We start from the raw sequence: 27,403 nt of genomic DNA, 5'->3' as shown, positions 1-27,403 counted from the left end.
TGTTTTAAAACTGTAAATAGAACAATAAATAAATAAGTTGTAAATATATTAATATCACTGTGCTCTATTGATACCTGTGTTTAGGGTGGCCGCCTCCCCTTGCGCATGCGCGCTGAAGCCACCCTGGCTCAACCCCTCTCTCGCCGGCGGCGCCCTCTGGTGCTCGTCAGCCCCGCCACCCCGGGCCCTGCCTGCACTGCGCATGCGCTGCTGCCGCGACTCGGCTGGAGAACGGGAGCGAGATCCTCTCGGCATCGCGACATTTTTGCGCATGGGAAGGGGCTCACGTGACTCCCCGCGAGCAAGATGGCGGCGCCCAGGGGTCGGCATGCTCACTGAGCGTGGCTGAGAGCAGCGCTGCCGCGCCCCTCACCCTCCGCCGGCATGTCGCGGCTTATCGTGAAGAACCTGCCGAATGGGGTGGGCCCGGGATCGGGGCACGTGCTTGGGGAGGGGGGTGCCGCGCGGGGGCGTAGCTGTCCGCAGCAGGGGAGGCAGAGTTCGGTGCCGTGTAGGGAGCACACGGCTCCGGCCGGGTTGCGCCTAGCAGGGCTCCTGTGGTTTCGCTGCAGCCCAGTGCTCCTGGTCTGCCAGCTGCCTGAAACCCTTGCAGGATGCCCCTGAGAAACTGGGGTTGGCCATCACTGCCCTGCAGGTCACCATGATGCTGAGGTGATCAGGGCTGGATCCCTTGTGTTGGAGTCTGTGATGCCAGGCAGAGCCACTGTCAGTTTAAACTCTGACCTCTCTGGCACAGAGACTTTGTTCTCCAGCTTTTCTCCAAGGCTGTGGGGGAAGCTGTGTGACTGATGTGCCTCCCTGGTGGCTGCCCTTTTCCTGCAGATGAAGGAAGATCGCTTCCGGAAGCTGTTTGCTGCCTTTGGTACGCTGACTGACTGCTGTCTGAAGTTCACAAAGGATGGCAAGTTCCGCAAGTTTGGCTTCGTTGGCTTTAAGTCTGAGGAGGAAGCCAAAACAGCCCTGAACCATTTCAACAGGAGTTTCATAGACACGTCCAGGATCACAGTGAGTTGGTGTTAAAATTAAATAAAAAGTTCATAGAAGTTTCTTTTTTTTTCCTTGGGGAAAAATGGGCAGTTGAGACTACTTTATGCTTAAGGGTGTGCTCATTGTGTGTGGATGTTCAGGAGATAAGAGGTGTTTTACTAAACCCAACGGACTGTGCTAGCATAGTAAGATCTGATGTCTACGCTGGTTACATGGTTCTCAGGCAGCCCAACAACTTATGTTAGCCCTTATTTGCATTTATGGAGCCAAACTATCTGTTACTTTGCAAGTTGGCAGTGGAACAGCGTGGAGGCCATTCACTGAGTAATTTGCCCACTGAAATTGGCATGGCTCAGTGTATACGCATGGTTGGCAAAGTATCCCCTTTCCTCTGCCTTTCATAAACCAGAGGTGGCCTAACAGTGGGAATAGGCTTATGTATGAGAGTTGGGAGCAGGAGGATCTGTGCCATATAGGGCTCGTAACCTGCTGATGTAGCAGTCCTCCAGTATCTTGTTTCCATTCACTCTACCAGTTCCTTTTCTTAGGGAGATAATGGAGATGCTGAGACGATCTTGCAGGCTCTGACCTGTGAGCAGAAGCAAGAACACACAAACCTCTCAAATGATCTGTTTAGTTTTGGTGAAGCTGTTTTTTAAGGGCAGCCTAACTCAGGTGTATAGTAGAAGTCTAATCATCACTGAACTAGTCTGCACTCCCTTTTTCTGTACCAGTGTCATTTCAATGCTAGTTAGATTGAACATCTCAAATTTTAAGGCAGAATAATAATTAATTCTCAAAGTTGTATTTGCATTGAAATATCTTTAAAAATATAAGTATTGTTGTGGGCTGTACCTTTTTATTGGGCCAGCTGCTTGGTTGGGATAGGCTTAGACAAACTTTCAAATGCAGCAGATGCACTGTTTTCAAACCATCTATCCCAACCAGGTAATTGGTCTAATAAAAGATGTCATCTGCAAAAATCCTTCCTCTTGCATGTTTTCTGGACCACAGCTATATCACTCCAGCACTTTAAAAATGTAGTTCTCGGCCTCTTGAAGGCTCAGATCAAGTGTTTTTTCTTGGTCTCTGGAGAATGCAGTGAATGTCAATGGAGACTGGAACAGTTTTGGGATATGTTTCAAGCCATAGAATTGTCAAAGTTCAAATGGGATCTTTAGGGACACAGTCCTACTCCCTGTGCAGATGTAGGCTTTGTTACTCTTAAACCACTCCAGCCTTTTCTGGAGAACTCCAATAGAGGAACTCCCATAGCTTCCTTTTACACGCAGCTTTAGGATGTACAGTTTGTCAGGTATCTGAAATGGGCCCCAATCTAAGGCTTTTCTGTTTTAATGGAATTGAAATGATTTAAATAAGGCTAATTTAAAAGGGAGCTCCTTGTTCATGATTGCTTTCAGGTAGAGGTCTGTAAATCTTTTGGAGACCCGTCAAAACCCAAACCTTGGAGCAAACACTCACAAAAGCCAGCTAACAAACCCACTGCAAATCCAGATCACACGGGTACAAAGAAGGTAAGTTGTGCCATCTTTCTCCAGTAAGTGAGTGGGTAAGTACAGTGAGGTGGGTTGAAAAGGCAGCTGGAGCCAAGACTCCCATGTCCTACTCCTATGCATTGATAGTCACTTGCTTGTAACCTGAGATACCTCACTTGAGCTTTTTGTGTTGTTTTTTTTTTCCCATGGCCTTTCTAAAAGCCATTTCTTCTTTCAGGATAAAAAGGTGAAAAATGTGGCTGGAAACTTAAAAGAGGTGAGTTTTGATGTGCAGTATATGGGGATTGTCCATGAGAGCAGAGGGTAGGATAGAAATTGCTGAACGGGCTCTGCCCTGTTTTGGGAGCCAGAACCCCTGGGTTCTGTTCTCAGCTTATGAAATTGCTTAATCTTTGTATGAATCAGCGTCCATATTTGTAGAACAGTGACCTTACCGATGCATGTCAGTGCTTGCTTCTAGTGCCATATGTTTCTTAGATTAAAGCAGTTGTATAGAAATGCAAAGTATTTAAGTCCATTAATAATTTGGCTTTGATGTTTTTCTCTGTTCAGTTAGTAGCATTAATATCTGTTATGTATTAGAGGCAGTGCTGCTTCCAGAGCTGTTGATTCAGGTGAAGTGGGTAGTCTACCTAGATTCTGTGATGCATCCCATAGCACTGGACATAAGTTCCTGAATTATGCATAATTGTCCCCATTTCCAAGGAAGAAAAAGTAATCCACGCAGGAGGAATATAGCCTTCCTCCCCAGTGATCTTCTTTGCCAGAAATTACATTGGCTGCTGAGATAACCAAAGTTTATTTGCCTTGTCCTACATTTCCATGTTCAATCCTTGTACATATGTTGGTTTTTCAACAGCTGGAAGGAAATGAAGAGTTCAGAGAGTTTTTGACGGTTCACCAGAAACGGTCACAAGTAGCCACTTGGGCCAATGACACATTGGCAGAAAAGCCCAAGGCAGGAAAATTGAAGCCAGTAGATGATTATCTGAACTTCGATTCAGATGAGTCAAGTGACCTGAGTGAAGAGAGTGGGGATGAATTCCAAGAGGAAGAAGATAAAGGCAACAAAAGTAATTCTCTTGGATACTCCTCGTCGTTTTGATTGGTGTATTTGTGTGGAGGCTTATTCTGTGGAGTACTATGAAGCTCCTGAAAAACTGGCTGCCTTTCAAACCCCTCTGGGGTCAGTGGGAGTTGGTGGGGGCTCAGCATCTTACAGGACTGAGCCCTAAATATTAAGTGAAGAAAAGTAGCTTGAATTTGCACAGAAGTGTGATTCTAATGCAGATATCTGCAGTGGTGTCCAGATTATGCCCAGGGCTTCAGATTTCAGTTACTAGTCTGCTAATTTGTTTCTACTCGTAAAAGAAGAAACCTCTTCCATAAGCTGTGTTCCTGTTACTGTGTTTGTTCCTCTGTGCATCTTGGGTTTTTAACTAAGATTCAGATATTTTGTGGGCTGGAAGTGTCTGCTAAAATTGGGGAAATAATGGATTTTAGATTTGGTAGTTCACTCCCAAATTTGGGGAAAAGAGGGTTTCAGGTCGCATGGAAACAAGTATCTTGGGGGTATGGGGTTTTGGCTGTTGGGTTTTTTTAACTGAAGCAAGAAAATGGTGGGAGGGGGGAGGCATCTTTTGGGGTTGCTCCAAACATTTGTAAACATTTAGGGTTACCCTATTGTTTAACTTTTATTTATTTTTGTTGAAGGTGTTTTGTGTTTGTTTGTTTAATGAAAACCACTCTTTGGAGTAAAAAGTCAGAGGTTTTGTTTTGAGAACATTTCAGCTGAAATATTTTCAACATTTCCAATCAATTTGAATGAGTCATAGAATCAAGTCTCAAGATTTTTGAAAACCTTTCCCCATTCTTTGGTTGAAAATAGTTGCTGAATTTGGGGATAGTTTCACTTATATTGAAGCTCCCATTTCTCTGCAAATTACTATCCATTGAAAAAACATTGTCATGTTTTTATACATTCAGGTCCTTGCATTTTGGGGGCTTTCCTTATCACTGTAGTGTGGATGACCCTAACATGCAGAGTAGCTTCCCAGGAGAGTTTTATTTCAACATGGTCACATAATGCTGATTTGTTCTTAAACACCAGATTTTTTTAGTGCTCATGAAACATGCCCAAACATACAACCCAGAAAACAGTGTAGATATCAGCAGAGCAGGATTTTGTTTCTGCCACTGAGTCCATTTAAAAAACCCTCAGTTGTAAGAAAGGGGTTCATGCTCTGATGCCTGCTTAATGCTCCCCCTGTTTGTTGAGGCAGTTTATTACTCATTGCACTTGTATCTTTATGGGATTGGGACCCACCTCCACAGAGCATTGGTTTGCAATTACTGTCTCGTCTAATAAATGTGACCATACAGCCTGGAGAGTGGTAACGGCTTGTAGCCCCTACTGACTGGCTGGATTTAAACAAGAGGCCTTAGAAAGAAAAGTGGAATGGTAATGGAATACAGAAGCAGGGCCATTCTCCAGTGCCTTGCATGTATGGAAGGAGTTTGCTCCTGCATTACCAAAAGTCTTCCCCTGCATGCTGGTATGTGTTGCTTGCCATGGTGGGAAGAGGGTACAGGCATTTGTGTGTACAGTATCTAATGCTTTGTTCTCACTTCTTGACAGCTAAGGGAAACCCCACAGAAAAGGTGGCTGTCGCGAAAGGGCTTTCTGATATGGATTACTTGAAATCGAAGGTGGTGAAGGATACTTCCTTGGATGAAGAGAGGGAGGAGGAAGAGGAGGACAGTGAGCAGCATGAGAAAAGTAGTGAGGAAGAGGAGAAGCCTAGCAACGTGGAAGCTATAGACATCCAGATGAAAAAGGGAGCCATGCTGGAAGAGATCAAAGGGCAAGGGAAACCAAAGGAAGAAGAGAAAAAGAAAGGCACTAAATTAGAGGTATAACCCAGTCAGAGACGAGGGTAAACTGTAAATGCACGTCCAGGTGAACTTGGAAGCTCAGACGCAGCTCCATTAGATCTGAGAATCTCTTCCCATAGAAAGAGATTGGTGCACCTCTCCTCTCCCCTGATGCAGTGGATCATCCCCATCCCCATCCCCATCCTAGATGAAATGGTGCTTTTTGATGGAGGGAGGGAGGGTAATGTAGTTGGGAACTTGGGAGACCTAGCTTAGTCTCCCTGCTTTGCTACTGACATCTTGTATGACATTTGACAAGTCCCTGATAGATAAATTCTATTTTGCTTTATGTGCCTAGATGTCAGGTATGAAACCACGGAACTGAAGGTTTTGGCTCTTAAATGTGCTTGCTATTCTGCTGGAAGCAGAATGGGGTTGGTGGGCTTGTCTACCTTTATAGGTGATGTACAGGGGAAGGCACATACCTCCCCCAGACTTCTGTGCTGATGGAGGGACCTAGGGCTGCAGCCTAACCAGGGCCAGGCCTCAAGGGTGGTGGCAGTGGCTGTGCGATTTCTGCACCAACAGCAGGGCACAGAGCTGTAGCACAGCAGGGCCCGGGGTGTTGTTGGCAGTATGATTTCAGTGCCTTCGGCAGGGTATGAGGCTGCAGCCTGGCTGAAGCCAGTGCCCGGCTGGGGGGTGGTTCCAGCAGTGGCACAAAGTTGTGCTCTCCCCTTCCCCCACTGTCAACACTTATGCATCATCTGTGCCTACCTTTTAGTTCAGTAACGTAATGGTTAGGGCAGCTGTCTAGACAGTGGAACACCCAAGCCCTAGGCTGCCTCTCATCCACAAGAGGTATAAACCTGCATCTCCTACTTCCCTGCAGAGTGCTCTAACCACTAGGCCACAGGTACATGTACCAGTCCTATCATGTACATGTCAATCTTCATAGTATCCGAACATCTCAGTGACCCTGCTAGCCTGCATCAGTTTCTGGAACAGAGAAAGAGCTCTCCATTCAAGAGCATCCTTACCCTGTACCTGTGATCAGGAAGTGGGCAAATCACTTTGCTATTTTCCCTGCTTTCTGAGTAAGACTAGCTTTGTAGCATCAGGCTGTCACCACTCCCACCTGCACAGCACATTATTTGCCTCAATTGTTTCCTCTCCTCAGCTGAAGAATTGGGCTGATTCAACTGAAGCAACCATGGTATACACTGTGAAGCTGCGTGGTGCCCCTTTCAATGTCACAGAGGTAGGTGGATCTTTTTTCATGGCCTTTCTCTCTCTTTGTCAGGGCTTAAATGGTGTTTGCAAAAGGAGGAAGTATTATGATCCCTGAATACTCATGATCTGCAAGTCAACAATCAAAGCAACTAGAGCAGCAAGTACTCCAAAAGGCAGGGGCAGGCAATTATTTCAGGTGGAGGACCACTTAACAAATTATGGCAAGGTTTAAAAAAATGTCCTGATTTGTGTGCGTTTGTGTGACGTACATAGAGATGCTTGCATAATAGCTCAAAATGAGGTCTTACTCTTATATATTATAGGGGAGTGTAGATGGGTGGGTATGGGGTTTGTGGGGGGGTATGTGTGTGACTGGATCTGTGTGTAGGGTGTGGGAGAGTACGTGGGTGTGTATAGGGGTTTGTGGGGATGTATGGAGGGGGAAGGTGGCGTGGAGCGTGGGTGGGGGTGCATGGGTGAGTGTGTTGGGGGGGCGTGCATAGCAGTTAGTGGGGCTCCTCCCAGGGGCACACGTGTGTGGGGGGGGGAGGTGCTGCTGTGCATGTGTGTGTGGGGAAGGGTATGTTTGTGGGGGAGGGTTTGTGGGTATGTTGGGGTGTGCATGAAACTTCTCATGCACACCCCTTGAGCCGGTCAGTACCCGCCCCTCAACAGCCCAGAGCCTGTGCACCTTGTGGCACCTGCCTGCCACTGTCAGCAGCATGCAGCCCTAGCACTCGCTGTGTCTGCTGTGCACTTACCCCTGCTAGAGCGGATCAGCTGGCACCCATGCTTAGACCTGACCTAGCCCCCCTGCCCTTCACCTGCTCTGCACTGCCCACCCATGGTATGTCCTGCCGCCCCCTGGTCACGCAGCAGGGCTGGGGCAGCTCTGCAGCTGGACTGCCTTTCTAGGCAACCCAGGTAGGAGGCAGCTCTTTCTGGCTGCTGCTGCTGCCAGCCCCAGTCCCACGGTACAGGCAGGGACCTGTGCTGCACAACCCCAACCCCGCATGCCCTGCCTCTGCTCTGATCCCCATCTGCCCAGGCTCAACAGTGGTGGCACAAGACAAAAGCTGTTGCTCAGTCTGTGGGGGGAAGCAGCCCCTCCCGGTGCCAGCAGTTCCCTGCTGCAGGACCCCACACTGGATTGTCCTGTGTCTGCGCTGCTCATGGGGCAGCCAGGAAGGAGGTGGCAGTGATTGTAGTGGAGACGCAGGGCAGCCCCACACGGGCTATGGGCACCAGCAACATGGAACTGCCAGCAATGGGAGAGGGAGGAGATGCTTTCCCCTATGCTGAGCAACAGCTTTTGTCCTGTGCCACTGCTCCTGAGCCTAGAGCAGGTGCAGGTACACAGGGTCAGTGCTGTTCAGTGTGGGTACCTGCTGGTACTACAGGGTTAGAACTGGTAGTGGCAAGAGCTGGAAAAAATTGCCTGTCCCATGGGCTACCTAGAAAGGCAGTCCAGCTGTGGAGCTGCCCCAACCCCATTGTGTGACCAGGGGGCAGCAGGACGTGCCATGGCCAGACTGTACCTGGGCCAGGGGACCCACCACCCGCAGGTCAGATTTGCCCACCCCTACTGTAGGGGCTTCTGTATTCATCCCAATTGGGAGAATACAAAGTGGTTTGTGTGGGAATGTTGCTATCTCTTGAACTTGCTCAGTCCCTGACTCTTGGCTTGACACTCGGTAAAGTCCACATTCCTCATATATAAAACTAGTTTTCAAAAATTTGGCTGAGCCCTTGAAGCCAGTTACTAAAATTGTTGTTGTTCTGTTTTTCCTCCTCCTATTTGTAGAAAAATGTTAGAGAATTTTTCCTGCCACTTAAACCTGTGGCAATCCGGATAGCAAGAAACAAGCATGGAAATAAGACAGGTAACAGATATTGCATTTGGTGCTTGGAAAATGCCTGAGGATTGTTTCTCTTGTATGCCTCTCTCCTCTACTTTACTCTTGCAGTTCCAAATTGCTAGTATGTGCCTCAGTTCTTGTGCATCCGGGGTTCCCCTGCCTTGTGGCTTGCCATCACTAGAGCCTTTGCTGTTATATAGCCATGCTGACAGAGCCCCCTAGTGGAGATGTGTCAGGGGAGAAGGTGGGTTGTTTTTTCTTGTTAGTTATCCACTGCACCATTTCTCTAAATTATATAGACCAGCAATTCACAGCTATGGTGCTATGAGGAGGTCCTTTGAAGGGTGCTATGAGGTACAAGGAGATAAACAGGTAAGTGCAGGCTGAGGCTCAATCCCTGCCTGGCATTTCCTGTGGCCCCATTGCCTGGCCCCTCTGTAAGGAGGTAGGCACTGTAATAAATGATTTTTTTTTAAATGGAGTGCCACTCAATTCACAGAACTTATGGAGGGTGCCTTGAGCCTACTGAAGCATGCTTTGAGTCTAAAAAAGGTTCAGAACAACTGACATAGAGCAATCATTGGATATAACTGCTCTGCAAATAGATACAATATCAGCTACAGTGTGTGTGCATGTGTGCGTGTGTGTTTCTTAACTCCTAGCTGATACAACTGCACGAACACAACTTAGTAACATAGATGTGACCTTAGAATAGAGCTGGTGTACAAACACACGTGTGTGGAGCCATTTCAAAAAGGCTTCAGCTGTTCTGGTCTAATTACTGTGTGGACAAGGCAGAAACACTACAGATGCAGTAAAACTGTTCCAACTTTCAACACTGCTTCATCCAGGTTTAAAGTTGGAGAGGTTTTGCTACATCCATATCACTTATGATTGAATAAATCTGAACCATATGAACACAACAGCTGCCAACTCCCCCCATTTTTTTTTTTTTTAAACAGCTCCAAATGTGTGCGTGTCCATACCCTTGTGAGGAATGATGCTATAAAGCTAGTGCCACATCATAGATGGTTGCAGGTGCTTTTCCAGCTGGGATTGTGTCACTTTCTTACAGCTGCAAGCTTTGGAGAGCCAAATGGGAGAATGAACTAGCTTCTCTTGTGGTCCTCTATAGCAGACATGTCTAACATGGCCCACAGGCCAGATGTGGCCTGTAGAGCCGTGTCGTCTAGCTCATAGGGCTAGTGGAGGAGCTGGGTGTTTGAGGAAGAGGTGAGCAATGGCTCTGTTAACCCTGTGTGGCTTCCTTACCCTGCTCATTCTGTTACCAGAGGTCGATCCAGGTTGGTCTGGATACAGCACAGGGGCCAAACCAGTTTCATGCCTCTGCTCTGTAGAATAATTGGTCATATTCCAGTTAGAGGCTTTTTTCCCTTGAGGTGCAGACCTCAGCTTCACCTTATTTACACTAGGGATCCTAGCTGGTTACTGAGAATGGTGTGTGTGAACAGCAGAAAACCAGAGTGAGTTTCAGGAAGACAGTGAATTTCTGCTGTGCAGTGTTTTCCTTTCACGTGCTACCCTTATTCCTTCAAAAGCTCACTGAGACATTTTAAAAGTGTAGAAAGTACACTGGGAACTGGCTTCCACATTGATTTATGGCCATATACTTGTACATGCAAAAACAGAAGAGATCTTTAAAAGTCACCCCTTTTAAGAAAGCAGCCCCTTCTGTCTGAAAGCAAGTATAATTTTTAGGCCAGAGTACATTTTTAATGGTGGATAAAAGCTATACGTGAGAATCTATAAAGAAAAACTTGACTTGCTCTTAGTTAGCTAATTAATGTAATTAATGTTAATGCCTAAGGAATTTGCATACCCCACGTATTCTTCAGCTGGACCTCTTTTTTTTTTTCCCCCCCACCCAACCCAGGTTATGTCTTTGTTGACTTCACCAGGGAGGAAGAAGTACAGAAGGCCTTGAAACAGAACAATGAATACATGGGTGAGGCTTGTTTGTTGCTTATTACTACCACACACAGTAGGTGCTGTAATGCTGAATTGACCCCCTTTGCTGGTAAAGTAGTAGGAAAGGCATGCTTGATTCTGTTCTAGTAGGAGATGATGCTCATACTCACAGGCTAAAGGTACAGAGCAGAAATACCTTAGAGTCCTCGGCCTGCTGATTTCAAGGTAATCCAAAGAATGAACTACTAAACTAACCTATTAGTCAGGGTGGGGGGAGCGGGTTGCAGGGGTCTCAGGAATAAGCTTTCTGACTGTGCCTAGGCAATTTGAATCTGATCTGGGTTGGAATCGGAGGGGAGCTGTCACCTGCTAGCTGTTAGTGAAACAAATTGGTGGGCTTTAATCTGCCATCCATGCCACAAAGCACTGTTGCAGCTAGGCCTGATTTAACAGTCTGAACAGAGACATCTAAGATCAGCTGGATTTGGGGACTTGCTTTCTGCTTCTAAAGTCTTTTCCTCTGCATCTTGGTGCATTGTTATAAGTGAACTCTTGTTTACTTATACAGCTGCATGCACTGCACTTGTTTCTGTAGCTGTATAGAGGTCTCCAGGTCTGAGGGCTGCCCAGCTAGTTATCTCCTGTAACCATCCCTAAACTTCCTTATAAGAGAATCACTTGGCCAGGAGAGTGCAGCAGCAATCATGGGATCCCTGGGCCAGTAGCTGCGAACCATGACACAGAGATTCACCCTAGATATTTTCCAAAACTTCAGTCCTTTTGGCTTAGAAACAGAAAATGAGTCATGTGAGACCCTGCACACTGTGGTATCTGACTGACAGAGAGCTGAACAGTACTGAGATGCAACATTTTAGCCATGTCTAAGCTACCTATGCCTAATCCCAAAAATCATGCATCTTGTCACGCCAGGCATGCATGGCAAAATGTGACTTTTTTGGCGGGGGGGCGGCCGGGGAGATTAGGCATAATTCCTCAAATCCCAATTGCATGATTATTGGGACTGAAGCAGGATTCAGGGCTGCCCTCTGCCTGATCCCAGGAATCCGGTGTAGTGCGGTTGTATCACGTGCCACACATGCAATTTAATCCATGATACAAACCAGTCACAAAGAGTAACGCTGAACATCTTTTTCGTGCCATAAATTGGCTGTATGAATGGCATGTTGTAATTTATTGTGCAGTTAACTTGTTAATCATGTAATAAATGCAAGGTATGCCAGGACCCTAAAATTCTTTTTATGGGAGTGGGGTTGGCAAAATTTACGCTAGGGGATGTAGTACAGTTTCAGTTAGTCAGTGGAGTTTCTTCAGTTCATGCCAGCAGCATAAGCCCATTCTGCATTGTGATAGGGAAGGAGACCTGTTTTGATTGCTTTGGGACTCAGAGCTCATCACAGCCTTTGGAGGTGCCTGAGATTTAAGACATCTCTCTGGTGTCTGTGATAGGTGGGCGCTATATTGAGGTGTCCAGAGAGGAGCGGGTACCAAAGATGAAATTTGCACAGGAAAAGGAAGAGCAACCCTGGCAGAGAAGGAAGAAGGATGATGAGGAAGAGGAGGACCTGTCTGAGTCTGGGCGGCTTTTTGTGAGGAACCTTCCCTATTCTGCAACTGAGGAGGACTTGGACAAACTATTTTCCAAATATGGTAAAGAACCAACTCAGTTGGTTGGAACTGCTATGTGCATGGTGGTTGTTTTTTAGCAAAGCCAGGATTGCCCTGCGTGCATATCGTTTTGCACTTGCTGCTCTGGTACTCACACTTCCGTTCATCCATTGGCTTTGTATGGAGGATGCCAGCACAGATCTCTTTTCTGCAAAGTTGGTGTGATTTCTGAGCAGTGACATGTCACAGAGAGAGGTCTTGCTTTTTTATTGCAGGTCCTCTGTCAGAGATTCACTTCCCTATAGACAGCCTGACCAAGAAACCCAAGGGATTTGCCTTCATCACATACATGATCCCTGAGCATGCAGTGAAGGCCTTTGCAGAAGTGGATGGGCAGGTGTTCCAGGTACAGTTCCTTTCACTAGCTTGCATCACAGGATGCAACTCAGGGTTGTTTTGTCACAGTGTTGTAAACCAGATGGGCAAACTCTTGAGGAGGTACTCTGTTAAATAGGATGCTTGGTTCCTCCCTTCCAGTGCCTTGAGTAATATAGTGCCATTCTGTTTTTCCACCTGGGAAAGCTTAAGTCAGTGATATAGCAGCAGCAGTTTATGTGGCCCAGTGGGTTTAACCCACCCTGGCCTACTGGAGGTTGGGAACCCTGCAGGGAGCTACTCTGTTATCGGAGCAAAAGAAGTCTGAGCCCCTGGTCTTTCAAATTCTATGGGTGCTGCTTGGACTCACTTTAATGCCAGGCAAGAGAAGGGGGGGTGGAACAAGGCCCTTCCACCTCAAGTTGAAAGGCTGTTGTGGAATGACATTGCATGACACTCTTGCCCTGATGCACTCAGATTCATCTCAACTGGGTCTCTTCCTTTCATAGATATTCAAGCAGTAATGGTAGATCTTATGTATTTTCCATTCCCTAGGGCAGAATGCTGCATGTGTTACCATCTACCCTAAAGAAAGAAGTGGAGAACACAAGTGCTGCAGGATCCTCTTCATACAAGAAGCAGAAAGACTCCAAGGACAAAGCAAGCAGTGGCAGGTAGGGAGGGAGGTGACATTGGATAGCTGGAACCTTGTTTTTAATATGGCATTAATTACAACATTGTCCATTGTGGCTAGAAATGAAATTGCACATGGATTTTTTTTCCTGCAGGGGGGAAACTGTATCCAAGACTAGTGTCAGCTAAATGTTATTGCTGTGTGATACGTGTCCTGCATCATGGTCCTAGTGTTCCGTTTTCAGTCACTCCTCATCTGTTGTCGTCCCCCCCCCCCCGAAAAAACTTGAATGCACTTTGTTTTCTATGAGCGGCTGTATTGGATTGATCTATATCCTGACTCCCCAGCAGTAGCTATAGAAGCTGCAACTGTCTGCCAAGCTGTGACAAGGTGACAGCAGGTAAACTTTCAAGAGAGGAAGTGAAGAATATTCAACCTGATTGAAATGCATCCCTTGTATCTCTGTCCCACTGCATATAACCTAGTTACTCCACTTCTCTGCTGTTTTCCTCCTCAGTTTATCCTCTTCCTTTCCTCCATTTTGGTTTGTTACCCTCACTGCCATCAGAAAGGATGTTTGCTCTGGGCTGTTCAGAGGGAATCACTAGATGAGCAATATGTAAGTGGTCTTATGAACTGGACCTGTCTTCTCTCTCCAGCTCTCATAACTGGAACACGCTGTTCATGGGGACAAATGCTGTGGCAGATGCAATTGCACAAAAGTACCATACCGCCAAGAGCCAAGTGCTTGATCACGTGAGTTGGATACTTGATTTCCAGTGTCATATTAGTCACATAGATGGGAAAGCAATCTACAGCTTAAATGCAGCACCATGCTAGTCCTTTGGATGTTGTTTCAAATGGTCTTTGTTTGCTCCTTCGCAATATATAGTATGTTTTCATGGCTAGCAGAGAAGACACTTCTCACTCCATGGAAAGGCTCTTGATGTACCTCCTGACTTTCATCTAGATCAGGGGTAGGCAATGTTTTTTGTCTGTAGTGCCGAAAAAGCTCACAATGCTTACCTTGGAAGGTGTTGGAGTGCCAGCATGCCAAAAAAACAAAATGAGGGCAGGGGGTACATGGCAGGATGCTCTGCTTGTGCCCCTTGCCCCCCACCTAAAGCCCTTGCTCCCCGCCCCTGCCTCCCAGCCCTGCTGCCCCTGTCCCCCAGCCTGGGCTCTGTTGTTATCAGCAGCTACTTAGAACCTGAGCCAGCTGCAAACATGTGCTGCCTTCTGGCCCCAGCTCTCTCAGCCCCAGACCTGGCCCTGGGCTCCAGGGAGGCTGTAGATACCAACAATGCTTCCTGCAGTGCTGCCATCACTGCTGCTTCTGCAGGGCAGCTTTGGAACCCAGCACAGCAGGGGATGCAGAAAGCTGCCTGCCGCTCTGAGGTCCCCGTTGTCCTGGCCACATTTCCCCTGCTGGCGGGGGCAGCAGCAAGAGGCACAACCCTGCGTGCTGCCCACATTACTTCTGTGCACACAAGGGAAGTGTGACCAGGGCAGCACGGGGCTCACAGCAGCTTCCCTGTGTGGCCTCTCTGTGTGCTGTTGCTCTGGGTTGCACGCATTGTGCTCCTGATCCTGCTGCCCTCCCCTGGGCCATCCAGAGCGCAGTATGTGCGACCTGGAGCAGCAGCAGACAGAGGGGCCGCACAGGGAAGCTGTCTGCTACTACAAGCTTCGTTCTGCCTGGGTCACGCTTCCTCTGTGTGCATGAAAGCAGTCTGGGCAGCATGCAGGGTTGTGCCCCTTGCTGCTGCCCCCACTCGGGCAGCTGGGGCCAGCGCCGGGGTGGAGAGGCAGCAGATGTTTGCCGCTGGCCCAGGTTCTGCATAGCTGCTCATAACCACGGAGCCCAGGCTGCTTGGAGCAGGGCTTCCATCCTCCCAGCTGCCTACTGAGAGCAGTCCGATCTCCCGGCTGGCAGCAGCTACCCAGAGCTGGGGCTGACTGCAGCTGGGAGGCTGCAAACAGCTGCTGTCTCCCCAGCCCCAATGCGTGCCGAAGAAAATGGCCTCGCGTGCCATGCTTGGCACGCATACCAGGGGTTGCTGACCCCGATCTAGATCTTTAGCTTTTCTGACTGCTTAGAACCTTCAGAGTGTGACCCCATATGCTGTTGCCATGAATTTGTACTGACATAATGTCAGAGGTGGGAGGCATTTGAGCATTCATATTATTTCCAAAAGTGGCTTGTGACCACTTAGCTGGTATGTCAGAGCAGCCATTCTCTACCTGGCAGGTCCCGAGGTTCTTTATAGTTCATTATAGGAGGAGTTTTTCAGAAGCACTTGACATTGGTGTGTTGAAAACCTTGGTTTGAGTGCTTCCCAAGACATAGCTGCAGGGTGCCACACATATACCAGCTCTGACTAGAACTGTCAGATTGGTCAAGTCAGACTCCAGTTCAGCAAACAGGAGTCATATCTTGGCCCCTCTCACATTCTATTGCATGTGGTTCCATAGGTGGATCTAGGATTTGTAAAAGGGAGGTGCAGATAGTGTGGCACATCACATCTAATACAACACGTTTTTTCCCCATTTAAAGGAAAACTAGAAGCTCTAGTAATATGCTTTGGAGTTGCACCACGTTGTTTAGTTTAAAATTAAGCAAAAACAGGTATAACTAGTAGGGCTGTGCAAAGCTTTAACTTAATATTCGATTCAACAAATATTTGACATATTCGACCTTGAAAAGTGAAAGTCGAGTTGAATAGCAACTGGTCAAATAGCTGTCGAATTGAATACCAGAAGTCGAATATTAATAGCACAGGTCAAATATTTGAAAAGGGTCAAATATTCGACTTACCTATACTGGATTCCCTGTGGGGGGGAGGGGAAAGGAAAGTAAGGGGAGGGAGGGGGAGAGGGAAGGAGTTCTTTCATGTCGGACATGTGTGGCTGGCCAGTGACTTGTCAGCATTCTCTGAGGTCCCTTCCTATCCCAGTGCTCTGGGGGAGGGCCAGAGAAAATGCATAAAAGGCAGCAGTTTTTCAGCTCCCCTGCTTTCTGCCTTGGGGTCAGTTTCTGAGCTGCTGGTGTTCTCCAGCACCTCTGTCAGACCATGATGGCTGGAAGTCCTGATCTTCAACAGATTCCCTGCTTGCAATGCTAGCAACAGGGATTTCTGAGAACTTGGTGCTTTTATTTTATAACTACTTTTCATATTAATTTACACTTATATTGGATAGGGTTAGTAGTAGCCTAGGATCTATTCTAGAAATAGGAATTTAGTTTATTTATATATATATAATATATTTTTTTTCATACATCATTCATTCTTTCCACCACACCAACGCTTCTACACACACAAACACATTTACATAACATCCAGAAGTCTAATCTGTGGCACACAGCACACTTAGAGGTTCCATTTTACATATGAAGGAACACATTATGAAGCGGGGTGGAAAGGCAGGTGGCCACACTGACCAGCCTGCACGAAGGGGAGCAAGGGGGGGTTGCAAGCGGGAGGGCTGCAGTTTCTCCCCCCACCAAACTCAGACGCAGCCTCTTTCCTCCCACTACAAGGGATGAGGCTGCTACAAGCAGTAAAGAGAGGGGAGCAGCAGTGCCACCAGAGCCACTGCCTGTGCCTGAGACTCTCTCATGTCCAGACACAGTAGCCACAACCTCTCCCACCGTAACTGCAACCAGCACAGCAGCGCGCTCCACCCCTGTGTCACTGCCTATGCTGAGCTTTCCAGTGCCAGAAGAAGAGCTGGTGCTGGATCTGGATCTGAGTGCCCTGGCAAGGGAAGTTCTAGGGAAGGAGGGGGAATCAGTTGAGTTTGTGCTCGACATCCCTCAGGTTTTTTCCTTTCAAGCCACGAGGTCTTTCCCAGAAGGCACTTCAGGTGAAGGCAAGCGGCTCAGCTGAGTCCGCTCTTTCTCTTGCTGTGCCTCTGACTGCTGAAGAGGGGGAGAGTTCAGCAGTATTCACAGATGCACCCACATGCCAGAGGGAAAGGTCTAGTACTAGTGTGGTCTGGGATCATTATGAGCTGGCAGATGATCCCGCGTTTGCTATCTGCGTGCACTGCCGAGCCAAAATCAGCTGGGGCAAGGGAACAAAGCGCATGACCACCTTGGGGATGCTGAATCATCTCTGCAGGTACCACCCCTTTGCCACAAGAACGGCCCCCGCTTGCTCCACAGCCCCCATCCCTCCACAGCAGAGGCAGGGTACCCTGCAACATTGGGGGCAAAAGGGACCAGTTGCAAATGCAAGCAAGATCACTCAGACCATTGGGGAGATGCTTGCTCTGGATGGCCAGCCCTTCACCTTTGAGCGGCCAGGGTTCAGGCAGTTCCTGGCACTACTGACTGCATCCTACCAGGTACCCGCACACACCACCTTCAGCAGGACGGTGGTACCCTCCCTATACGAAGCATGCAGGGAGCACTTGAGGGAGGAGCTGCACAATGCAGGTCTCCAGATGACTGTACACTTCACCTCGGACATCTGGAGCAGCTGGGGTGGAGATCATGCGTACCTCTCCCTCACAGGGCACTGATGTGGCCAGTCAGGCCGTCGGTGGGCTCTCCGTCATGCCAAGGTGATGGATGAGTCCCACACAGCAGCAGAGATGAGGGGGGCCATGAACCGCATGGTGCAGGGGTGGTTGGGGGTTGGACAGGCTGAGCTCACCCGCGGCTTCATGGTCACCGACAATGGGGCCAATATGGTCAAGGCAGTCTGTGATGCCAACTTTGCTGGTATTTGCTGTGTGGCACACAATTTACGTCTGATTGTGAGGGATGCCTTGGAGGGGAACAGGGCTGCTGGTGATGGCACCAGCAACACCAGCAGGCTCGTTTCCAGATGCAGGCTACTTCCACCAGAGCATCAAGGGGGGCAAGATGCTGCGGGACAAACAAGCAGAGCTAAATGTCCTGCAGCACAGAGTCATCCAGGATGTGGAGACTCGGTGGAACTCCACATACCTGATGCTCAAGAGGCTGGTGGAATAACAGAAGGCCATCCATGAGCTGGCCTTGCTTGGGGAGAGTGGGATCAGCAGCCCCCTGACCAAAGCTGAGTGGGATGCCGTCTCCCAGCTCTTGATGGTCCTCAAGCCCTTCCTCAAGGCCACTGAGACCCTCAGTGCTGCTGATGCCTTCCTCAGCCAGGTGGTCCCCCTAGTGAAGGAGCTCCACGGCCAAATGGAGAGCTTCCTGGGGGCCAGTGTTCCTGGCTAGGGCAAGCCACTTTCACCAGATGTGCAGGCACTGGTGAGGCGGCTGAAGGAGGGCCTTAGGAAAAGGCTTGAACCCTTGGGGTCCAACACAGTGCATATGCTGGCCGTCATCTGTAACCCAAGGGTGAAGGGCACTATATGTGGCAGCGAGACACTGAGTCACTGGAGGGAGGTACTTATTAAGAAAGTGATGGAGGCAGAACAGCGGATGCAGGGGCAAGTGGAATGGGGATCCACTGCCTGAATCCAGCTGGCCATCCACAAGCCAGTCTTCCCCTCCACCACAGGCGCTGCCAGTATGGGCTAAGACCATGACAAATGGGGTCCAGACCCACCAGACCCCAGGATCAGGCAGACAGCCCTCACACCACGGTGTCTGCCTATCTTGCCGGGCCTGTGGAGCCCCTGGACTGCGACCCCTTGGCCTACTGGGCAACCTGCAGCCCTCTGTGGCTGGATCTGGCCACAGTTGCCTGGGAATACCTGTCCTGTCCACCGACCAGTGCGCCAAGCGAGAGGGTGTTCAGCATGGCTGCAGATGTTGTGAAACCCACCGCACCTGCTTGGATCCTGGTTTGGTGGAGCAGCTGGTGCTCCTCAAGGTGAGCCTCCTGCTGCTGAGGTCCCCAAGCACCAGGTGCAGGCGGAGCGAATGCCGCCCTCCTCGCTCCATCTGGCAGAGATGGAACTGGGGCTAGCTTCCCAGATTAAGGACAATAAGAAGTCTTTTTTTTAAATACGTAGGGGGTAAAAAGAAGGTCCCGGGTAATGTGGGACCCTTGCAGGACACCATGGGAAACTTGGTCGTCACACCAGACGGCAAAGCTAACATGTTTAACAATTTCTTTGCCTCCGTCTTCCTAAGTAGGGACCAGAACAGCCACCTCCCTGCTGGGTCCCCCTCGGGCCCCAGGGGAGGCACACCTGGGCCACAGGTTAGCGAGGATTTACTTAGGGAGCTTCTGGAGGGGTTGGACGTATTCAAGTCAGCCGGTCCGAATGATCTCCACCCTAGAGTTCTAAAGAAACTGGCCGAGGTCATTGCAAGTCCCCTGGCATGGCTTTATGAGCGCTCGTGGTGCTCTGGTGAGGTACCGGAGGACTAGAAGAGGGCCAACGTGGTCCCCATCTTCAAAAAAGGCAGGAAGGAGGACCCAGGAAACTATAGGCCGGTTAGTCTTACCTCGATCCTAGGCAAGCTGTTCGAGGAAAATTATGCTGGCACACATCCAGGAGGGGCCAGCAGGAGACTGCATGCTTAGGGTCATCCAACACGGGTTCATCAGTGGCAGGTCCTGTCAGACCAACCTGGTGGCCTTTTACGATCAGATCACCAGATCGTTAGACGCAGGGGTAGTAGTGGATATCGTCTTCCTGGACTTCCGGAAGGCTTTTGACACTGTCTCTCAACCCGTTCTCATTAAGAAACTGGGGGGCTGTGGTGTAGACACCCACACAGTCAAATGGGTCGCCAACTGGCTGGAGGGCCGCACCCAAAGGGTGGTAGCGGGTGGGTCCTTCTCAACCTGGAAGGACGTGGGCAGTGGGTTCCGCAGGGCTCGGTCCTCGGGCCCGCACTGTTCAACATCTTCATCAGCGATTTGGATGAGGGGGTAAAAAGCACCCTGTTCAAATTTGCTGATGACACTAAGATGTGGGGGGACGTGGGCACATTGGAAGGATGCAACTGGCTACAATCAGACCTCGACAGGTTACAAGGGTGGGCGGACGAGAATAGGATGGGTTTCAACACAGAGAAGTGCGAGGTGATGCGCCTCGGGAGGAACAACCGGCACCATACCTACAGGTTAGGGAACTCCCCTCTTATCAGCACGGAGGCAGAAAGGGATCTGGGGGTCATCACTGACTCCAGGATAAACATGGGCCGGCAGTGTGGGGAGGCGGTCAGGAAGGCCAACCGCACCTTGGCACGCATCCACAGATGCATCTCGAGCAGGTCCAAGGAGATGATCCTCCCCCTCTACGCGGCACTGGTCAGGCTGCAGCTGAAGTATTGTGTCCAGTTCTGGGCGCCACACTTCAAGAGGGATGTCCACAGCATGGAGAGGGTCCAGAGGAGGCCACTCGTATGATCAGGGGACAACAGGGCAGGCCCTATGAGGACAGGCTGCGGGACCTGAACCTGCTCAGCCTCCACAAGAGAAGGCTGAGGGGGGATCTTGTGGCCTGTTATAAACTAGTCAGGGGGTATCAGCAGGCTTTGGGGAAGTCACTGTTTCCCCGAGCACCGCCAGGAGTGACCAGGAATAACGGTCACAAGCTGGCAGAGGGTAGGTTTAGGCTAGATATCAGGAGATGCTACTTCACGGTCAGGGCGGCTAGGGTCTGGAACCAGCTTCCAAGAGAAGTGGTGCTGGCTCCTACCCGGGGGGTGTTTAAGAGGAGGCTGGATGAACATCTTGCTGGGGTCATTTGACCCCGGTACTCTTTCCTGCCAGGGCAGGGGGTCGGACTAGATGATCTGTTCAGGTCCCTTCCGACCCTAGAAACTGTGAAACTGTGGATCACGAGTTTTGTCTGTCAGCAGCCTAAGGTGCAGTTTCCCCCAAACCCCTGCACCTATGACTGTGAAAGTTGACAGGCTTTGTGGGCTCCTCCATGTCTAGCAAACCTGCAGTTCTGAGCTCCGTGTGGCTTTCCACACAGAAGTCACAGGAGGTTTTTCTCTCAAGAATTTGGGGTGCTGTTTCTCTGACCCCCCTGAACCTATCTTGTTGAAACTTGGCACGCATTGTGGGCTCCTCAGGAGCTACAAGTCCTGCAAGTTTCATCAAGATATAAGAAATGCCAAAGTTATAGCCTGCTTTGACCTTCCCCGTTATAGCCTATGGGGAAGTTGAAGCAGCTTGAATATTCAACTGAGCTTCGACCTGGAGTCCAAGCGGACCCACTTTGACTCTAAGCGGACGGCAAATTGAAGCGGGACCTGGTTTAATATTTGACATGGCTGTCAAATCGAATATTACCTGCTCTGCAGAGCCCTAATAACTAGGGGTGTTAATCCAGTTAATGTGTTTATCACACATGTGGTTTTGAAGTTTGTGCCTGGACTGAGCTGCCTTGCCCTGCTGCCATCCCCGACACCTCTGGGCTGCACTGCAGGGCAGAGGAGCCGTAGGACAGCCTGGGCATGGACTCTGGGTGGCTGAAGCAGGAAGGGCGGTGAAGGGGGGCCCACCCATACCAAACTCCCATCCAGGGCCCCAAGAAGCTGGGCTGGCAATGCCAGGGGTTTAAGGAAGGCAGCTCTGACTGACATCCGTGGGCCCTACAGCTTGGGCTTAGGCCAGGTCGGGAATGCCTGGGAGCTCTGGCCCAAGCTGGCTCTGGGCCCACAGTTCCCCATGCATCCCTGGTCTGGACCCCAGGGAGTGGTGGCGATGGCACCCCTCACCTAGGCAGCTGCTGCTGGTGGGTGGGAGCAGGATTCCCATGGAGCCACCTTCTGCAGCCCCTGGCCTGATCTGCGCTGCATTGCTAGCCCATGCCCAGTGCTGACAGAGCCTGGGCCACAGCCAGCATTGTCGCTACTGCAGTGCCAGGCAGAGCTGCCACTCTCCTCCCCATGCCACCCGGGCTCTTGGAGGTCAGAACTGCCTGGGCCCAGAGCCTGAGCCATGGGGCCTGAAAGTGCCAGACAGCCCCGCTGTGGCAGCTGCCTGCGGATCCCGGTGGGACACGGGCTCTAGGCAGCTGCAGTTGGAAAGCCGGGGGCGGGGGAGGCAGCAAGACTGGGGAGGGGCCCTCCTTGGACTCCAAACCTCTCCCACACCTCCCACACCCACTGCCCAACCATACAAGGTACTTGCATACTTTCTAATTTTTCCGTGCATAACTTGGAGGTTTTAGCTGTGCGATTTAAAATTGCAGTTAATTGTGATTTAATTTTTTTGATTGCACAGTTAATTGTGATATATTTTTTTAATTGTTTGACAGCCCTACTATTTGAATGGGCACTGATTTGCTTGATGACTATATCAAGTTTAAAAAAACACAACAAACCAGTCAAAATAGTCAAAAGATATGTCATTAGTCCCATAGTTATTATAGTTAAGTGTACACCTCTTATTCAGATTCATAAAACAAAGTCTACCCTTCTTGTGCATCTTGACACTACCTCCAACACTTTACTGTCAGTTACTTTTACACCTGAGTTAATACCACACCTGGATTAAGGTTTTTAGTTAGAGCTAAAAAGAGTCTCCATGGCTGTGAAATAGAAAAGACATTAGGAATGGATAACAAACAGCAAAATTGCAAAAGTAAGTAATGATTGAATAGTGGAACATCAAGATCATTAAAAGATAGATGGTTGTGAACACCTGTGCTGTAGAGAGAGGTTAGCAGGAATCGAGGAGAGAATAACGAGCCATGAAGCCAGTTGACTCTCATGGCTGCCTGAATGGACATGCTACTGCTTCTCCGGTTTTAAAGTTTGGGTGGAGCAGGAATCAAAGGGATGTGCAACTGTACCCTCCTGGATCCTCCCCAATATGGTTCCTGCGTTTTTTGCTACGTTAAACAGTGGAGGGGTTGAGTCAGTTATCTCGAGCATTGAAGAGAAAATTCAGTTGAAGTTCCAAAAATCATGCTAATTGAGACCAGCTTGTGTGATTACAAAAGCAGGTGGTTGAACAGTAACCTCCCAAACCATAACTTAGAATACGGTATAACAAATTGTGTTTATATGTTACGATATACAACATTGTAGAGTCCTTTGTTAACATTGTTCAAGCAGCATGCTTTGTGTGAGTTCATGCCGAATTGTATAAGGACTGTATTAAGCACAGGCTCAGACCTGGATGTTCAGTTAAACTTTTATTGTTTCACAAAGCCATAAACTAAAGGAGGTCTGTTGGTTCACGAGGTTCCCAAATCAAGCCCTTGCTTTCTAACCCGGAGGCTAGGTGCGGCTGCCTGATTCAGTAGTTTCAGAACTGGTCAACAGCTCATTTAAAAGGAGTCTCTTATCTTTTTTTAGACAAAAGATACAAAACTGTCCGCATTCTGACAGCGAGGCATCTAACATAACTTTACTATTACTTATATATGATAACACATTTACATATGTATTTCTAATTCTTACTTCTATTAGTTATTTAGTTAACTTATCTATATTATAATTTCAGGTGGTACGCTTTGTATTATAATTTTTACGCTTCTTATGTTAATTCTTAATGACCTTTGTGTTTCTTATGCTAATTCTTAATAACCTTTATGTTTCTTATGTTTTGCTGTCTTTAGCAGGGTTAAAATGTCAAGGCTTACGTAATATGCGGTTGTTTTTCGTCATTGTGGTTTAGCCATGCGGTTTCCTGTTTTAACAATATAAGCTGCTTGCCTGCAATTTTTATCATTGTCCAAGGGCCAGAAGGTCAGCATTTTCATCTAAGGGTCAGAAGGTGATTACCAGAATGTCAGTCGTTGACTCCTCAACCTCCTTGAAGCATTCTGGGAGTTTTAGTGCATTGTTCTTAATGCTAGGCCTTGCTTAGCATAAGCACTATCTCACAGACCTCCTTCTCAAAACAGAGCAAGAAGTTCTTAAAAACATTTTAAGGGAAGAAAAGAAACTGCATTGCAGAAACAGTGAGTGGAATACAGTTGTTGGGCATTCTGCAGCAGATACTTCACTTGAAATCCTTTCTTTGCATTGAACGCCAGGAGCTCAATGTTTATGAGTGAATAGTGATGGTAATTTATTTACAGCTTTTGCTAAAACGATATAATAACATTGACAATAGCGTCTACATAATAATAAAATAATACAATTTATGGTGATTGGTGAAGGTGTACAATAAGATGACATTCTACCATTAAACAACATAAAAATAAAACAGCATCTGATGATACAAAAACAGATCAAAGAAACTACATAATATTGTAGAGTAAAAATTTTAAATTTCAGAATTCTATTCTCTTTTCCACCCTCCTTTATGCAAGTAATGCAAAAGCACGCAAGAAGTACAGGACTGCAAGTTTGGTAGAGTGGAAACAAATGGCTTTTTTCTTTATCAGCCTAGTACTTAACATTTTCCACTGAGAGAGATGCCTCCTAGTCATTTTGTGAAGACAGCGTGTTGCGTGAATAGTATGTATTTGCCTAGGATAGCCAGGTACAAATTTGAAAGCTGTGACATGCCATATTCCTTGTACTGAGGTGTTGTCAACTAATGATGTGATAAGGGTTTGGTATTCAGTTAACCAAATGCATTATCTCATCTATCTGGTTTACCTCTCACTATAATTGTTTAGTCAAATCAGATAGCAATACGTATCAGTAGGGTGAAACAGAAGTGGTTTGTAACTGCCCTACATAACAATTTGACACATAGTGATGCTGAATGCAACAATAACTTGACTAGCTAAGAACCAGATTAGCTCCTTTGAAGAGGAAAGGCATAGGATTTCACCTGTAGTTTCTATGCAAGTCTCCCATTGGATCTGATTCTGGGTGGTGTGGGAGTTGCAGGTGCTCATGCACTCTGATTAGGCCTACTTTTACTAGCCTAGCATGGTCCTAACACTGTCACACCTCCATTTTTCTCATCTGCAGGATGGCAGAGGTAGTGTGGCTGTGAGGGTTGCCCTGGGGGAAACGCAGCTGGTTCAGGAAGTGCGCCAGTTCCTGATCGATAATGGAGTCAGCCTGGATTCCTTCAGTCAGGTAAGACCCTGACAACACAGAAGGGACTTTTGTTTGCTTATGAGAGTCTTTCTCTTCCTTTGGCATCAGTGAAAGTGTGGGGGTGCAGAAGTTGGGGATGGATTGCATTATAAAATGTTTTCACAAAGATTGCTTTAGTTGAAGGTTGTTGGATATTGGACTTTGGGGCTCTCTGTGCAATACTCTTGTTTAGAAGGGAGTCCTCTACTTAAAGCCCTTTATTCCTCTACTTAAAAAACTGAACTGAGGGTAGAGAGAGAACCCTGTATTAATGGGCAGTATACTGTGGACTTAGCAAGCAAGCTGTGTGTTAAAAACATCTGAAAGCCAGTGTACGTGCCCATATTGATCATGTTGTCATCAGCATGAAACTTGAGACTTCTGTAAGCCCTCTTACCCATCACTTCCTTATGCCTAACACCTGCAGTGTAGTGGGTATGTGTAGATGACAACTGTCTGATTTGGAGTCACCAGCAATGGAGTTGAAAGTGTTCAAATCCTAAACTTGTATGAAAACTTGAACAGTTCTGACTTATCCCCCTTCTCACTCTTGTTTACTTGCACCTTTCTGTCCCTGAAAATTCAGGGCCCTTTCTTCTTGCTTGTATATGCTTCTGACATGCTGAAGGTCATATAGGAAACCTTGGGCTAGTATCTCAGAGGTGTTTAGACTCCCTTCAGTATAAGATATGAAAAGCTAAGCCTCTTCCTGTTCTCATTTAAAAAATGTTGACTTTTTTCTGTTTCAAGGGTATCAAAGATATGGCCTGCGGTGCTGCCTATGGTCTCAGAGTTGACTCACAGGCAGCATGTGGTGTGCACAGATGGGCCCCATACATTGCACCCACAGAATTTTCACACACCCCAAAATGGAACCTTCTTTAAAGTAGGATGTAATAGCTATTTATGTGCTTTCAGAGCAGTAAGTGAGGAACTAGAGTTTGAAGCTGGAAGGTAGCGGTGTGTGGTGGTCAGGCAGCTGGCCTCACAAGCAAATGGGTTTTCTCTGCTATTGCATCTAGATTTCAGTGACAGGAAGTGCCACTGTATACAGCTTTTGACTGTTTGCCATGTCACCAGGAGGGGTATTAAATGGAGCAAGTAATGAACTTTCATTTCAGACCCTCTTTAAAGAAATCCCTGCTGTCTTCTCTTTCTCCCCATCAATTGTTAGGCATCTGGGGAGCGGAGTAAAACTGTGATCCTAGCAAAGAACCTTCCTGCTGGCACTTGTGTGGCCGAGCTGGAGGAGGTGTTTGGTCGATATGGCAGCCTTGGACGGGTGCTGCTCCCAGAAGGAGGAATCACAGCCATTGTGGAATTCCTGGAGCCCACAGAGGCCAAGCGAGCTTTCACCAAGCTGGCCTATTCCAAGGTTAGTATATGGAGTTAACCCTTGAGGTTTCTCATCTACGTTAGGCAGACTGAAGGAGCCCTGATGTCAGGGCCTTCTTGACTTGGGAAGTTAGGAATCATTTTACCATAGCTAAAGACAGTGGTTCTCAACCTTAATAGACTTGAGACTTCCTTTGGAAAAATGCCGCTGTTTAGTTTTCACTCATTTTTTGATTACAGAAATATTTTAGATCAATTCTGTTGCAAAGAATTTGGAAAGACTCTGGCGGGTCAGAGTTTTTGACGATATGGATTCCTATTTGAAATCTCTGGGTTTATCTTGTTAATCATATTTCTACACTTATCAGTGCTAAGTGGAAGTAATGTAGGTTCTTGGTTAATGTCGACTAGCTGAAGAAATCTCTAAAAAGAGGAGAAATGGGATGTTCTTTAAAGAGAATTACATACCCTGAATGGTAAAAGCAAAAGTCACTGCTTAACATATATATGATAATCCCCATACTTTTGTCCCTTCAGTTAAGTTCACTCCAGTTTCTAGCATGCAATCTAGAAACCAATCTAGTTGGATGTGTTGGAAATTCCTTACTAGGACCTTCTACTGTAACTCCAATAAGAGAGAATTAGCCTCTTAATTTTTTCTGCTACTACAGCAGTTCTCAACCCAGGTGGCTGTGACACCCTGGGGTGCATGGAGGTCTTTTCAAGGGAACTACAAGGTGCCACACAGTGTTAGTACTGTTAGGCATGCAAACATGGTTCACAAGATTTAAAACCATAGATTTCAACTAGGAATCCATAATGTTAAAAACATTTTGACCTGTTGTGGTCTTTCTGAGTCCTTTGCAACAGAAGAATTGCTGTATTATTTTTCTGTAGTCAAAAAAAGAGAGGTAAGAGCTGGCATTTTTCAAGAGGTGCCTCAAACCAAACAAGAGGTGCCTTGAGTAGAAAAAGATTGAGAACCACTGTTCTACAATAAGGCTTTTGAGAACCCAGAACTGAGATTCAAACTTTGTGGGTTTTTTCCCTACCCCATCACCTGCAGAGTTTTCCTTTTCTCCTTTATCTGTAGAGATTCCTTATGTGTTACTCT

The 27,403-nt window shown here is 47.8% G+C and overlaps 1 protein-coding gene across 1 annotated transcript in view; it reads left to right on the top strand.

Annotated features, from left to right (window-relative positions):
* The first annotated feature begins 284 nt into the window (after positions 1-284).
* RBM19 (RNA binding motif protein 19) overlaps positions 285-27,403 on the top strand; it is a 128,241-nt gene continuing 101,122 nt past the window's right edge. The window contains exons 1-15 of the mRNA XM_090063204.1: positions 285-420; positions 844-1,026; positions 2,430-2,543; positions 2,743-2,781; positions 3,385-3,598; positions 5,164-5,438; positions 6,580-6,660; positions 8,437-8,515; positions 10,386-10,457; positions 11,888-12,088; positions 12,322-12,452; positions 12,977-13,095; positions 13,715-13,811; positions 24,844-24,954; positions 26,129-26,329. Coding sequence (XP_089919330.1) covers positions 385-420; positions 844-1,026; positions 2,430-2,543; positions 2,743-2,781; positions 3,385-3,598; positions 5,164-5,438; positions 6,580-6,660; positions 8,437-8,515; positions 10,386-10,457; positions 11,888-12,088; positions 12,322-12,452; positions 12,977-13,095; positions 13,715-13,811; positions 24,844-24,954; positions 26,129-26,329 — 1,953 coding nt within the window. The 5' untranslated portion in view covers positions 285-384. The remainder of the gene's footprint in view (positions 421-843; positions 1,027-2,429; positions 2,544-2,742; positions 2,782-3,384; positions 3,599-5,163; positions 5,439-6,579; positions 6,661-8,436; positions 8,516-10,385; positions 10,458-11,887; positions 12,089-12,321; positions 12,453-12,976; positions 13,096-13,714; positions 13,812-24,843; positions 24,955-26,128; positions 26,330-27,403) is intronic.

The sequence above is a fragment of the Crocodylus siamensis genome, chromosome 9, assembly GCF_052110815.1.
Source record: "Crocodylus siamensis isolate JL-2025a chromosome 9, ASM5211081v1, whole genome shotgun sequence".
In the NCBI taxonomy this organism is placed as follows: Eukaryota; Metazoa; Chordata; order Crocodylia; family Crocodylidae; genus Crocodylus; species Crocodylus siamensis.
This window is presented reverse-complemented; position numbering and strand designations above follow the sequence as displayed.